Here is a 14,049-nt window from a genome sequence, read left to right as displayed (position 1 = left end):
CAGTCAAACAAATATATACCTTTTTTCTTTGAAATTGGATAGGTACTAGCCAGCTAAAATATGGCGTAACTACTTCGAATATTAAAAATAGATGTATTATATTAAAGACTTTGTTTTTCAAGAGTTGATTTTTTTAAACTCAATAAGTGGCGTTCATCAAGTAAATTTATCCAAATAATATTGTTACCAAACAATTATTTTTATTCTCTATTTGAAATGTGCGTCCATTTGGCTTACTGGTGTGACGTAAAATTAATAGTAAAAGATTCTGTGATTTTTCACAGAATTAGTGAATACAGTGTGACGTAAAATTAATAGTAAAAAAATCTGTGATTTTTCACAAAATCAGTGAATACAGTGTGACGTAAAATAATAAAAGATTCTGTGATTTTTCACCGGTATAGTTTATAGTTATTATAGTAAAATACTCCGAATAGTCATCATTATAATATTATATATGTATTTTATTTATAGTCTATAAACACAAAACAAAGATAGAATGGCATTTATAAATCTCCATATAGGTATACTGTGTAATTCAGTGTAGTGTAGTTTAGTTCTCATCTAGGACGGGAGGGGGGTGGAGGTGTGGGCGGGCAGCCAGCCGCACGAGGTGGTGGACGCCTTGCACGCCCGGCACCGGCACGCGGAAGGGCGCGCCACGGGCAGCAGGCGTGCCGAGGGTGCGGCCCCCTCGTCGCACGTGTCGAGCACGGCCAGCGCGAGCACGCGCGCGCTGAACCCGCACACGGGGTGGCGGGAGCGCTTCCAGGGAAAGCGCCATTCTGATATCTATTCTCGTTCAAACATTTTATCAGATAATAAGTTCCAATAATACAAATTATGTTAATAATCAGTCACTGCATGTAAAGAGGTTTAATGTTAGTCGTAGTGTTTTGTGAACATCTCAATAGGAGAACCTGTGTTCCTGTTCCTGAGGTGTTCGCATGTTTGTGTTGTATGTACACTGCTTTATATATATTCGCGAAAATAAAATATAATATATTTATAAAATTATACACATAAAGGTTAATACAGGGTTTTCCAATAAGAGGTGTTATTTTGAATAGCCAGCTATTTCGGTAGATGTTACTTTTCAAGCTGTCATTTTTTTGACATTTGACAAGTAGAAACTACGCCATTAATAAAAATGGAACGATACACGCTTCAACAACGCATTGAAATGATTAAAATTCACTATTATTAATTATTAGAATTCCATCGAAAAATCATCTTTAGTGATGAGGCCCATTTCCACCTCGGTGGCTTCGTCAACAAGCAAAATTGTTGCATCTGGGGCTCGGAAAACCCAAGAGTTATTGTTGAAAAGCCTCTCTATCCTCAATGTATGACTGTTTGGTGCGGTTTGTGGTCCGGCGGAGTCATTGGACCTTACTTTTTCGAAAATGAGGCTGGAGTAACAGTTACGGTGAATGGATTGCTTTGGATTTGTATTTATAAACATTTTACGCCCTGGCGAGAGACTATTTGTTTACCCTTACGTATTTTAAAAATAAATTTTAACAATTGTAAGTTTAATTTGAGCTATTTTTAACTTTTAAAATGCATTAATCGCTCATTTTCAAGAAAAACCCATTGCGATGGTATTGTATTTATAAACTTATGGTTAACATAATGATTTACAGAATGTCGTGAAAAAAACGAAAAGGATATCACATGAAGTAAACTTACTGCAGCAGTTAAGACGAAAAGAGAAAAAACAAATCGGAAACGAAAAACTATTTTAAATAATAATTAAGTTGTGTTATGTATGGGTTGATTGTTGTTACACTGTTTTGGAAAAAACCGGTTTTGGAAAAAAATCAGTGCCTTTCATTATTATCCCGTTTGTGATCTGTTTTTTTTTTTATTGTGTGAATGTTGGTGAATTATAAGCAGATTGTTTCAAAGTAGGTGGCATACAGTTATACAAATGATAAATGGAATAGTATTTAAAGAATATATGTATAAAAATAACTATTTGTTACATTAATCTAGCCACTATTCGTAGAAAATACGAACGTACATTGTAAATACATGTTAATGGCAGAACGCGACTTCCGCATGAAATATTTGCGACTGCAAGACGTCCGGTTGTCCGCTTCAGATAAAGTTGGAAAAGAAATTCCAAAAATGGGATGAGACACAGATAATGATTAATAATTATGTATTAAGAAGTTCGGTTTTACCGTGACTCCTATTTTTTGTTTACCTCTGGTATTTCCACGATTTTCCGAACAAGGTCCCGAACGCGAGTGTAGATTCTCCGGTTAATGGCGAAATATAATTTTCTCCAAGATCACGTAGCTCAATTCTATTTGGGAGGCTGGTCAGGGTCGTATTTAGGATCTGAAGGCCCCGAGGCTGAACCTACACCAGATTTTGAAACAATCTGGGGTACAAATTTTTTTGATTTGAGTAAATTGAGTCCAAAATGGAAGTTAGGGGAAAAAATTTGAAAAAAATCGAAATCCACGAGGTTAATATTGGCTTTTATGTATTTTAAAACGCGTCGAACCATAGACTCCGTTCCAAAAGTATTTCTATTCGTTTAAGTATCCGTACCAGGAGTTTCCAAACATCGTGTATAAGTCGAATTAAATGTTCACCTCGTGCGAGTCACACCGTCCGGAGCAAGCTGCCAGCGTCACGACGCCCGAGCAGCGCCGCCCTTCGCTGTCCTGTCGCTGCACGCTGGTCCGGTACAGGCGGCGCCGGCAGCCCAGCTCGCCGCCCCCGCCCCCGCCCCCGCCCAGCGCCCCCGTGCCCTCCGCCTCCTCCACCAGGGCGGCCAGGCCATCCGGGGGCTCGGAGGAGCAGCGCGCCGCCCCCAGGATGCCTAGCCACAACAGGGCGTAGAATAAACCTAAAACATATATAACATTCAGGGTTTATAATAGTGTTTCAGATTATAAATACAACATATTTTTTACCTTTATGAGAGTGTAATCACTCGTGTGTTAAGGGGAACTAAAATTATAACTTAACCCTTCAATACGTTCATAATTTTTGTTCAGTTTGCAATTTTTTCTGTGTATTCCGAATGCGTTACATACATCTTATTTTTTTAATTTTCCGTAAAGACAAATACTGTTTTAGAAACTAGATAAAATTATCTTTCCGGTGTATGCAATACAAATAAATAATAGAAATAATAAATTTTTAATATCAAACGTCAAAAACGCTAAACACATTTTTACTTATTTTTTTACTCCAATCATAGAAAAAATGAGAAAACTCGATATTTCAATACTTTTTGTTTCGGAAATTTGTAAGAAAACTGTACCTTCATTTTTATTTCATCCATATAATAAAAAAAATATTTCTTAAAATTAAACCGATTGTTACGATAGCGGCGCGAAATATGAATTTTTCATTTTGGCTATTTTTAAGATTTTATTATTGGATAAATATTTTAGGCAAACTGGAAAGAATTATTATTTCTCTTGCGAACTTCAAAAAAATTATGCATTTCCGCAATATAGAAAAAGAGATAAAAATACTTGAAATATGGACGCCCGATCATATATGACCCTCAGGAGGGGAGGGAGGGGTTAACATACACATTTAAAGGAAATATATATAAACATATATTTTTTTTCTTAAAAAAAGAAAGTCAAACATTCCCAGGTTACGAATAACCTAACAATATTTGAAAATCTCCTACTACCACCACAGTAAGCTGAAAATGTTGCTTGTCTTGTGATGGAGGACTTAGCCAGCCGAGGAATTGAACACACTACGCCTGGGTGGGACCAAGGATATATGTTGCTTTGGATATACATTCAAAGATGTATTATTTTAGGTGTTAGTTGGCATAGCAAAATTTTCGTTGGTTAAAAAAGGAATTTGTAAAATCTGACTTGATTTCGTTCGACTTTTTTTTCGTCGTGTTTTAGTGAATTTTCGAGGAATGTAGACGTTACTAGTGCCTGTATGTATAGTATAGTAGGCCTGTGAACAGTAAACCTCAAATTCAAAAACAAAATTTCCTATAAAATCTTTTCATGCAACATTATTTTATTTCAAACTGTACTTAATAAGCGTTGCGTGGTGTAGTCTGGTTTAAATAAATCATGTTTTACCTGTCACAGGTGACATCTCTATATAATTTAGGTTTATCAAAACACACGCGTGTTCGAATGCAAAATTTTAAAGTAATCGGTGAAGAAATTTCGGAGATTTAAGATTTTGAACAAACGAACATTTAAATATTTTATTTATATAGAAGAAGATATGGAATTTCGCAATTTATCCAAAGAAACTTCACTCTCTCAATGAAAATGCAAAATGGTAAAATTAAAATAGGACCTACGCTCATTCAATAATCAAGAATGCAATGTTTATTTTTGTAATAATTAGCTGTGACTAGATACCTACCTACCTACCTAGAGGCACCTGAATCAACTCTTGTTTACAAATATGGCATCGAAAATATCACGTTTACACACGAGTTTATTTTTAAATCCATCGATAATCTCTTTCGTTAATTATTATTATCATTTACAACATTCTCCGGCATCGTAATTGCTAAATATTATTGTGGAGTAGTGGAAGTTTAGAGAGGGCCTTTGACTTTTTGGTCTATAAATATCAGATATTTACAAATAAAATTAACTGTATTTTCCAAACAAGACGCTTCTGACGAAACAATAGCATTTTTATGTGTACCAAGTACCATGTAAGACTTTTTTTAATTTAAAAAAAAAAATTTAATATAATTGTTAGGTATGTAATATTTAATGTGCAATAATTGTGAATGCTCTCTGAGCGTTAATAAATACAACACCTAGGTGATCCACAACATTGTTTTGTTTGTTCATTCGTTTTCGAATTAAAAGTATTGTTATTTTTACCGAAAAATTCAATTCAATAAATTGTTATGAATGTTGAAAATACAAGATAAGATGCTATCGCAAATATGAAATGTTCTGTTTCCTGATTATTTTTAAAATAAAGAAAATATCATGGTCGTTGTGAAAGGTTGACATATATTTTTCGGTTCCACGATAACTCCTCAAAATGAAAATTCAACACACCTTTAAAAGGTGATATAAAGTCATTAAAAGTGATGAACCGAAAACTAAAAAAGCAACAAAAGGTCCTGACGGCATCTCAAATAAAATCTTAAAATATCTGCCAAAGAAAGGCATCTGCGCTATTACAGCCATCTGAGATTACTTTGCTTTCCAAAGGATTTTAAAGAAGCTGATGTAATTTTAATTCCCAAACCAGGCAAGGACCCATTATTTACGGAGAATCATCGGCCTATTAGCCCCCTTCCTTGCCTAGGTAAAATCCTGGAAATAGTTATACTATCAAGATTAAACTCCTTCACTCAGGACAGTAAATTCTTGCCAGACTTCCAACATGGTTTTAGAGCAGGGCATTCCAACTCACACCAACTCCTGCGTGTGGTGGAAAACATCACGGAGGGATTTAATACTAAGAAAAAAACAGTAATCCTCTCACTCGACGTAAGCAAAGCCTTCGATAAAGTCTGGCACAACGGCCTTTTACATAAAATGGACGCTCTCGGGTATCCCTTAAGACTTACGCAATTAATAGCTAGCTACCTGAGAGATAGATGCTTATAGAAAGAAAGTAAAGTTAGATAACGTTTTTTCCACAACCCGCCCCTTATCAGCTGGGGTCCCTCAAGGCAGTCAACTCTCTCCATCCTTATATAACATCTACTCTAGTTACATTCCTAAACCCATTGACCATAATGATAAAATCACTCAATTTGCGAATGACACTAACATCATTCTACAGTCGATAGCATCGCCACTAAGCGTGTTCAGAGACAGGCCACTCTTACTGAAGAGTGGTGCAAAAAGTGGAGAATATCAATCAACCCGACTAAAAGCGCCGCGACCGTTTTCTCAAAGACACGGCCAAGACGGCCCCTCATTCATTAGACTGTCTGAGGAAAATGTTCCATGGGAAAAGTCAATTAAATACCTAGGTGTAACGCTTGACTCCAAGCTCACCTGGAAGAAACATATAACTGGAAAATTAACAGCAGCAAATAAATGTCTAGCATCACTCTATCCAATAATGGGAAAGAAAAGTCGCTTATCAACGGATAATAAATTACTTCTTTATAAAACAACAATAAGACCAGGTTTCACGTACGGATGCCCGATTTGGGGGCACGCCGCTCCAAGTCTCATACAAAAGATTCAACTCTTTCAAAATAAAACCATTAGACTTGCTTTAAACGCACCTAAATGGATTAGAATTTCTTCTATCCATAATGACACCAACATTCCATTGATAAAGGACTTTGTTTTCCAAGCAACCAAATTTGATGCCTTCCTTCCCAGCCATAGTAATCCCACAATAAATACCCTGGCAAAATTTAGCGAAAACTATAAATTTAAATTTAAAAAACCCAAGATAGTCCTCTGAAAGGAATAAATAACCTGCTTACAGCCGCAGTATATTTTTTAAGCTCTTGTTCAAACCAATCAATAATAATAAAAATAACAGTAAAGAATCTATAGATAATCAAATATAATTATGTCAGAGTCAGTAAACTCACGTTTAGGAACTCTGTAAAATAATAAATCAAAAGTCAAAAGAAAACTAGCTTAAATTGTTACAAATGTAACATATTTAATCTCGTTTTTGTTTCAATAATTTTCATAACTTTATAACAATATTCATAGGTGTGTTGAATTGTCATTTTGATGAGTTATCCGGTCACCATATTTTTCAATTAAACGAAAGCTTTCAAAACATGTACCTCGATCCATTTCGTGGTCAGCCAATGCGTTCTGGACTAGGTGCGGAACCTTGAGAGACTCCGCTAGATAAAGAATATTCCCGACGGGTTGTTACCTTTATAGATGAAGGCAAACGCTTTAAATCTCCTAAGGATGACCACAACAGTCGAACAGTGCGTATACCTTTGTAAAACATTTATCAGAACACTTATCTGTATTCACTGCAGAATGAATAATCAATCTTGGAATTTTTTGGTAGAATTTTAGATAGCGTTTTTTTTTTCGTTGTTTTTTCTTGAGCTTGCTTATTGTGGACAGCATTTTAATGATCCTCATAAAAATGACAAAAAATGTGTACAGGATATATCTGCCCCATTGATGGACGACACTATATGTCTTTACGAAACGTTAGCTCAAAGAGTATTAAACGTAATACGAATACCCCAAAAGTTTATACCATCCTTGACTGAGAATCTTAAAAATATCTCCTTTAAGCTATCCAGTTGGCAATGTATTAATGAAAATTCAACTCATGGTTAAGATAAATGGGTAAATCCAACTGACAGAAAATAATGTAATTTCATTTCTGTAACTTTGGTTACATTTCTTATTACCATTTTTGTTCAATCTCTTTTTCTTACGTTCTTTCAGAAATTGAATTGAAATATACTAATTTGTTTGTAATAATATGAATGCTTTTATTTTAGCGTCCAGCGTTGTGTATAAAATAATAGTAACTATAAATCGTAAGTAGATAAATAATACAAAAGATAAAAGTGTGACTGCATAAATAAAAAAATAAATCTGTCATTTGTAATACCTCTTTGTGTCTTAACTTTCTTCAAGCTATCATGTCACTAAATCAAATCTGAAGAAACGAATAGGAAACACAGCATTTGTCCAACCAGTTTTGCACAAAGTTCGGTGAGTGTGGATACACTGCTAAGCAGTTTCACACTTTCCATAATTCTCCCCTTCTCTGCTTAATGGCCCACGAGAACCGTTTGCATTAAACGAGTTATTATTAAGTATTGTTTTCAGTTGGACAATGTGTTTTAAAATTCAAATACATAACCGTAGATGCCAACTATACCACCGAGGGCGAGAAGCTGTTTGGAAAATATGAATTTATCTAATTGTTACCGGCAATTGTAGGTCGGTACTTGAAATTCGATACTTGAATACAATATTCATTTTACGAACAAAATGAAGGCAAAATACCTACCTACATGTTCGCGAATTATCTTTCCGTTGTTTTCCGTCTATCTGTCTTCACTTGACCTGTGGCCGACTCTCTTTAGATTGGAAATATCACACACTAGGCACAGTAAAACAGTTAGGGAACTTAATAAATTATTTATTTAAAAAAAAGATTATCCAGAAACTACCGTATCTACTATCTACCTACACGTGTATGTATAGTATATGCACAGCACACAGTAGAGCAGAGTTATTTCGGATATCAGTCTTCTGTCGCCGATGCCGTCCTGCAGCTCGGCGGGCGCGTCCCTCTGGGGGAGCATTGCGGGGCGCTAACAACCCTGACTAGGGTCCTCCGGGTGGGAGCTCAGGGTCAACTGGCCACCACGGAATCCGGCAGGAGCTCTATCTGGAGCGGCACTCCCACCCTCGAGTACCTCTCGACCGGCTCAGGCCGGAGGCCGTGGAAGTCTTCGTGAAGATCTAGGATGTCCATGGCGCAGATAGCCTCGCTAAAGGCACCCGCGAATACTAGACTCCTGTAAGCGTGAGCCGCGTTGGTAGGCGTGAACTGTATGTTCCAGTTGATGGGAGACCCCTCCGCTCCCGCCATCCTCATGCAGAGGGTGACGGCTCCGAAACACGCCGCGTTGGTCGGGAAGGCGCGCAGCAGCACGGAACCCAGGCCGCGGGTCAGGAAGCCGTACCCCTCGGCCGCGACGCTCTGTCTCACGCAATCCAGGGCTCCCGTGTAGCGTCGGGGGCCGTCCATGCCGTCCGCCTGCACGCGAGACTTCACCACGTCCACTGGGAAGGACACGAGCCAGGAGAACACTCCGGCCAGCCCTCCCGCCATCAGCGTATGGAATATACCGGAGGGCGAACCGTCCGAAGTGCGGGTCAGCAGCTCGTAAGACAGGAAGTAGGTGGACAGTCCCGGAGCGTCTCTGAGCGCCGTGAGCCCCAGGCCGCGGAACAACCCTCGCGGGCCCTCTGCGCGCGCTATGGCGGCCAAGCAGGCTATGGGGCCTTGGTTGCCCCCGCCCAACTGAAGGCGGGTCTTGGCTAGCTCCACGGGGCTGCAGATGAAGGACTGTGCCAAGCCAGCGGCGCCCCCCGCCATAGCGGAGCTTCGGAGGGAATCGGGCTCTGGGAGTCGGCGCTGCACGCCCCCGTATACTCCAAACACTATGGCATTCACCCCGGCCACCCCTCCCATGGGGCTCGATAGGCCTCGATATAGCCCCCGCAGGCCTCCTTTGGCCGCCAGATCTCGCAAGCAGCTCATGGTGCTGCTGTAGGGCGAACCAGGCATCTGCATGTGCACCTTCACCGTGTCGAGGGGATGTCCCACCAAAACTCCTGCGCATCCTGCAATTACAACAACATATCTTTAATATAAACTTAATCACACAATGTACTTACACGCATAAAGAATAAATAGTATGAGTTATCTAAAATACGGTATTTCTAACATTTAGGAAAGGGTTTCAAACGTAGATATTCAGTTGTATCAAAACCCCGTTTGGTTTATTGCTACATATGATCTGTGCTTTGTGTTCAGCCATCGACATAGTTTTATCTTTTCTGGCTTTGGCCAGTGCTAGCAACAGTGAATAATTATAAATGCGATTAAAATACTTAAGAAAGTGCCATATTGCGCCAGAAATTACAATTTAATTAAATTATACAAATGTATATAATTAAATAAAAAAGCGAAACAAATAATAAGAAGATAAATAATCAGTGGCGGTCGCAAATCACATTTCTGAAAGGTCACACACACTATCAGAGTTCATTCATATTCAGACGCAAAATGTGTATTGTAGGCTTATGCAAGCTATTCTTTTTTATGAACGCTAATTTGGTACCATGAAATATGTTTTTAAAGTGATAATATTGGGAATTAATATATTGGTAAAATATTACTATACCAAATATTGGTAGGTACCTAGTGATTTAGAAGAATTTGTCAACTTTAAAAGTCAGCTATATATTTATATTCTCCGGGGTCGCTAATCTCACTCCGTTGCCATTGTTGCCAAAATGTCAAACACAATGCTCAAATAACTATCGCAAGTTTCTTCGAGAGTTAAACTATGTATTCTACAACGGCCATTATCAAACTCAATGACAGTAAATAAAAAAAATTGCGGGGTCCTACATTATCTCCTTCAAGCGGCCAATGTCATAACAAAGACCAATTTGACGGTTGTTCAGAAGTTCAAGTAGATTTTTATTATCGAAATAGTAGTGAAAATATATGTGAAGGTTCTTCCGCAATAATGTTGTTTAAGAAAAATTAAGCATCTTTTTTGCCTCCTTAATTTTTCATATGGCGTGTATTATCTGACTTAACCCCAATACCTTTTTTACTTTTAAGTACTTTGGTGCTGTTACGAACTAAAGGTGAGTCGATGAGCGTTGGGTGGATGTTGATAATATAGGTTTTTAGGTTAGGTTAGATTGATTGACTCATCAACGTTACGGTGATGAATTATAGAGATTTTGTGGGATTGGTTGCTTGATGGTTGAAGACGGAAAGAGTTCGATTTATGTGCAGTACTAGGTCGACTCCTCTCTAGTATAATGAAACTTCAAATGATTGGCTGAGACGGTGGGGAGGCTGCTTTATATTGATAGGTTCAGATTCGCTTCCAACACTCAGGTGGTGATGGGTGGATAATCGGAGGGGTTGGTGGCTTAGTGATTATTGGTTTTACTTTCAGCATGATGTAGAGTTGTTCGGTTGAGATGGTGGAACTGAGAATTCAGAGAGGTTGGTTGCTTGATGCTTTAAATAGGGGTTGTTAGGGATATTCACTTCCAGCAAGTTGGTTGGTGGAAGAGTTGGAGGAAATCACGCGGGAACCAGCAGTAGGTATGCGGTATGTTATTGAATTCTTGGTTATGGTGATAAATTCGCCCCCACAGGATTATTGGTGAGAGAGGGTGGTATTCGTTGATGATGTGATGAATGGTGTGACCTCCGACAGGATGATGGGTGACAGAGGGTTGGGTTGATAGACTCACCTCCGACACAGCCGGCGAAGAAGTCAAGGGCCATTTTGTAATAGTTTTGTACGTTAAAGTAAGGAGGATGTGAAGGTAATAGCGCCACGGATTGGGTCTCGCTCCCTCTCTCCGAAGCTCTGGCTCGCTCTCTATCCTTCTCCCAGTCTGGAGTATGACCTTCAAATTAAAAAATAAACATTCAGATACTAATCTCCAAATTCCACAGTTCAAATCGGTGGGGAACTGAAGTTACGTTTAACCTATAAACTGATGCTTTGTAAAAAGCACATGGTTTATAACAAACTAAAAATAAACACAGTAGCTAATCTAAAATTGAAACCAATACAAATTAAGCTTTGTTTTAGTCTTCTTCCATATCGTCGTGTATATTGAAATATGTGTTTTGGTTTTGGGGATAGATAATGTCTAATAATGAAAAGTATTTAATATAACTCCATATTTGATTCCTGTGTCGGTCGCGTTGGAATATTTCAATATCTTCGGGAAAAGTTTTGGAAAAATATCAATGAAATCGATATTTGAGATTTTGGTGGCAAGAACATATTGCAATATCCACGACAATATAATATATTATGTTTTTCTAAAATTATTGGGATGAACGTGTAGTATATTAGGTCCCTATGTCAAACGAGTTGAATTCTTCCAAAGATTAAAACAAATTCCCAATATAAATCAGCAATTAATAGTGATTAAATAAACAACTGAATGTTATAAAAACAACTTTTTTCGTTAAATATATATTTTTTAAATTTATTTGATTTGCGTCCATTTGTGTAAAATACCTCACTCTTTTTACGTTTTTTTGTGGATTAATAGTGCTTATTTTTTGTAATCTAAACATTTTTTTTCATTTGGCGTGTTACGTAAATTCCACATATCTACACTCGCATTAAAATATGTATGTAGGTATCAAACGAAAATAATTAAATTAATATTTAAAAAAATCTTATTATTTAAATAACATTTAAAAAAAAATAAAAAATCAAATAATTAAAAAAGTAATACATTGGTGCAAAGAAATCAATGTTATTAACTCACATATTGTTAATATATTAACATTGACTTAACACTTACACAGTTAATACTTGTTGGCACAATTGCTTCTAAACCACGAGAATCACTGAGCAAATCACTTATTTATAACGTTGCAGAATCGAAGGAGGAGGACAGACGTCTGCTGAGGACGTACAGCGATATTACTAATGAACAAAAATAAATAATAACCATAGAGGGAATCAGCAGTGTCCGGAGTTATCTGTAGGTCAATCCCCGTGCCCCCTTGTGCCCCCTGTCCCCCCGGGCCGCCGAGCCCCCCCAGCCCCGAGACACCCTGGCCGGAGCCCCCGCGCGCGATGGCTACCGCGACTTCCCTCATGCTGCAGAGAGGAGACCTGAAACAGAACGTCATCGTTAGTATCTATGCTATCCACAGCCAGATGTTGATGTGGAGTGAATTAGTCCCATGAAGAGATCGATAATTTAATAATTTATGCATAAACTAATATGGTTGTCTAAATTTAAAAAAAAATCAGGTTATCAAATATAAATATGTGTGTGCATGCAAACATGCATTAAAAAAATCTGCACTGTTTTTTTGCAATAATTAGTGCATATGTATCTGTTTTCCTGTAAATGTATGCTCAGGGTAGTATTACCGAAATTATCTAATGTGTACAACTCACAATAATACTCAATATGTATATTTTTTTGTTAACCAATAAAAAAATTAAGCGGTCGGGGGTCCAGTTGTCGGAAGCAACTTCATTGCATTCCGAAGGTTAAAACCACCAGAAAATGTGAAAATAAAACAATCAACACGTTACCGAAATATTAACTGATACTTGAAGTGATAATAGAACTACAAATTTCGGAGTACGTAGATTATTAAAATAGATAATATTTCTTACCAAGAGCAATCAGGATTCAGATCTGATAACTTTTGTGGAACAGCATTAAACGTAATCGTCGAAGAAAGGAAGAAAATGAATATATATAATAATAAATTTGTCTTAGCCATATTTCAATTTATCTTAAACCATAAAGTCTGCACCAATTAATAGATTCAAGTTGGATTCTAGGAGCCATATTAATCAAAAGAAATTTCAAAAAATAATAAAAATGTAATAATGTATGTAATTGATTAATTAATCGGAAGATAAAAAAATTATACATTTGTAAAACTTGGATGTACAAATGGCTAAATGATCCCATGTTTTTCAATTGACTATATTTGAAAATTGATAACCAACTGAAAAACACTCGAAAAGAGTTCGTTTTAAATATTTTTGGAAACCAAATATGTCAGAATTGTATTTGGTTATTATTTTACAACATACATTTTATTTGTGTTGGAATTTGTATAAATTGTTTATAAATATAATATTCTTAATTTAAGTCGTCCTATAAAATCAATCTGCAACTTATCCTTGTAAAATATTCTCCACAACACAGGTTAAGAGTTTAGCTTGCGCGGAGGACATTATACAATATTCATTCTCTTGTGCAATACAAACATTGACACAGTTGAAATATTTTTTTTAAATATTGTGTTTTCATCCCTAATGAACTAGATATTTACCAATAAATAACTAATAATTTCTATTCTCTGATTTTATTTGCAATTTTAGTGTTTTTGATTTACCGCGGTGAAATGAGTTATCACGTAGTAGTCACTATGATGATCTTGTATTATATTCCTACCTATAATTTGTCACTACAGCCGACCCCGAGGGAAATCAAAGAGCCTGTATGGGTAGTATAATATGGTAGTAACTGTACTAAAACGCTGAGTTTAATAAATATGGCCGAGCAGTCATATTTCTAAGGACAATATAATTAACCCATTTTAAATATTTATATTTTTGAAAGTGACGATTAGTGGAGGAATTCCATTATAATGGTATATTTAAACAATTATAAACATTCAAAATTAAGTATATCAAATTAATCCATATTAAAAGTCGATTGAGGAGCAACTGTAGACAATATTCCACTACAATATTGTTATTTTTCTTAATAATGCGAGTAGTTCGTCTTATGATGTAATCAAACAAAGTTGTTGCTTTATGCCTAACAAAATGCT

The 14,049-nt window shown here is 36.8% G+C and overlaps 2 protein-coding genes across 3 annotated transcripts; both read right to left on the bottom strand.

Annotated features, from left to right (window-relative positions):
- Positions 1 to 447: 447 nt before the first annotated feature.
- Positions 448 to 6,800, bottom strand: Gpb5 (Glycoprotein hormone beta 5). Its single transcript, XM_089635199.1, has 3 exons — positions 6,752 to 6,800; positions 2,610 to 2,866; positions 448 to 792 (listed from the first exon to the last, which is right to left on the bottom strand). The coding sequence occupies exons 1-3, from the start codon at positions 6,759 to 6,761 to the stop codon at positions 565 to 567; spliced, it is 495 nt and encodes a 164-aa protein (XP_089491325.1). The 5' UTR covers positions 6,762 to 6,800; the 3' UTR covers positions 448 to 564.
- A 1,273-nt stretch (positions 6,801 to 8,073) lies between these two features.
- Positions 8,074 to 12,181, bottom strand: LOC149420748 (mitochondrial basic amino acids transporter). 2 transcript variants are annotated; one of them, XM_089635197.1, is made up of 3 exons: positions 12,042 to 12,181; positions 10,965 to 11,123; positions 8,074 to 9,302 (listed from the first exon to the last, which is right to left on the bottom strand). In XM_089635197.1, the coding sequence occupies exons 2-3, from the start codon at positions 10,996 to 10,998 to the stop codon at positions 8,305 to 8,307; spliced, it is 1,032 nt and encodes a 343-aa protein (XP_089491323.1). In that variant the 5' UTR covers positions 10,999 to 11,123; positions 12,042 to 12,181; the 3' UTR covers positions 8,074 to 8,304. The 2 variants fall into 2 exon arrangements, with proteins under 2 accessions (XP_089491323.1, XP_089491324.1); XM_089635198.1 differs by having other exon boundaries at positions 12,006 to 12,175.
- Positions 12,182 to 14,049: the final 1,868 nt, after the last annotated feature.

The sequence above is a fragment of the Hesperophylax consimilis genome, chromosome 9 (genome assembly GCF_061612785.1).
Source record: "Hesperophylax consimilis isolate HC1 chromosome 9, BYU_Hcon_1.0, whole genome shotgun sequence".
Taxonomy (NCBI): Eukaryota; Metazoa; Arthropoda; class Insecta; order Trichoptera; family Limnephilidae; genus Hesperophylax; species Hesperophylax consimilis.
Note: the sequence above shows the minus strand (reverse complement) of the source record. Positions and strands in the feature narration are given on the sequence as shown.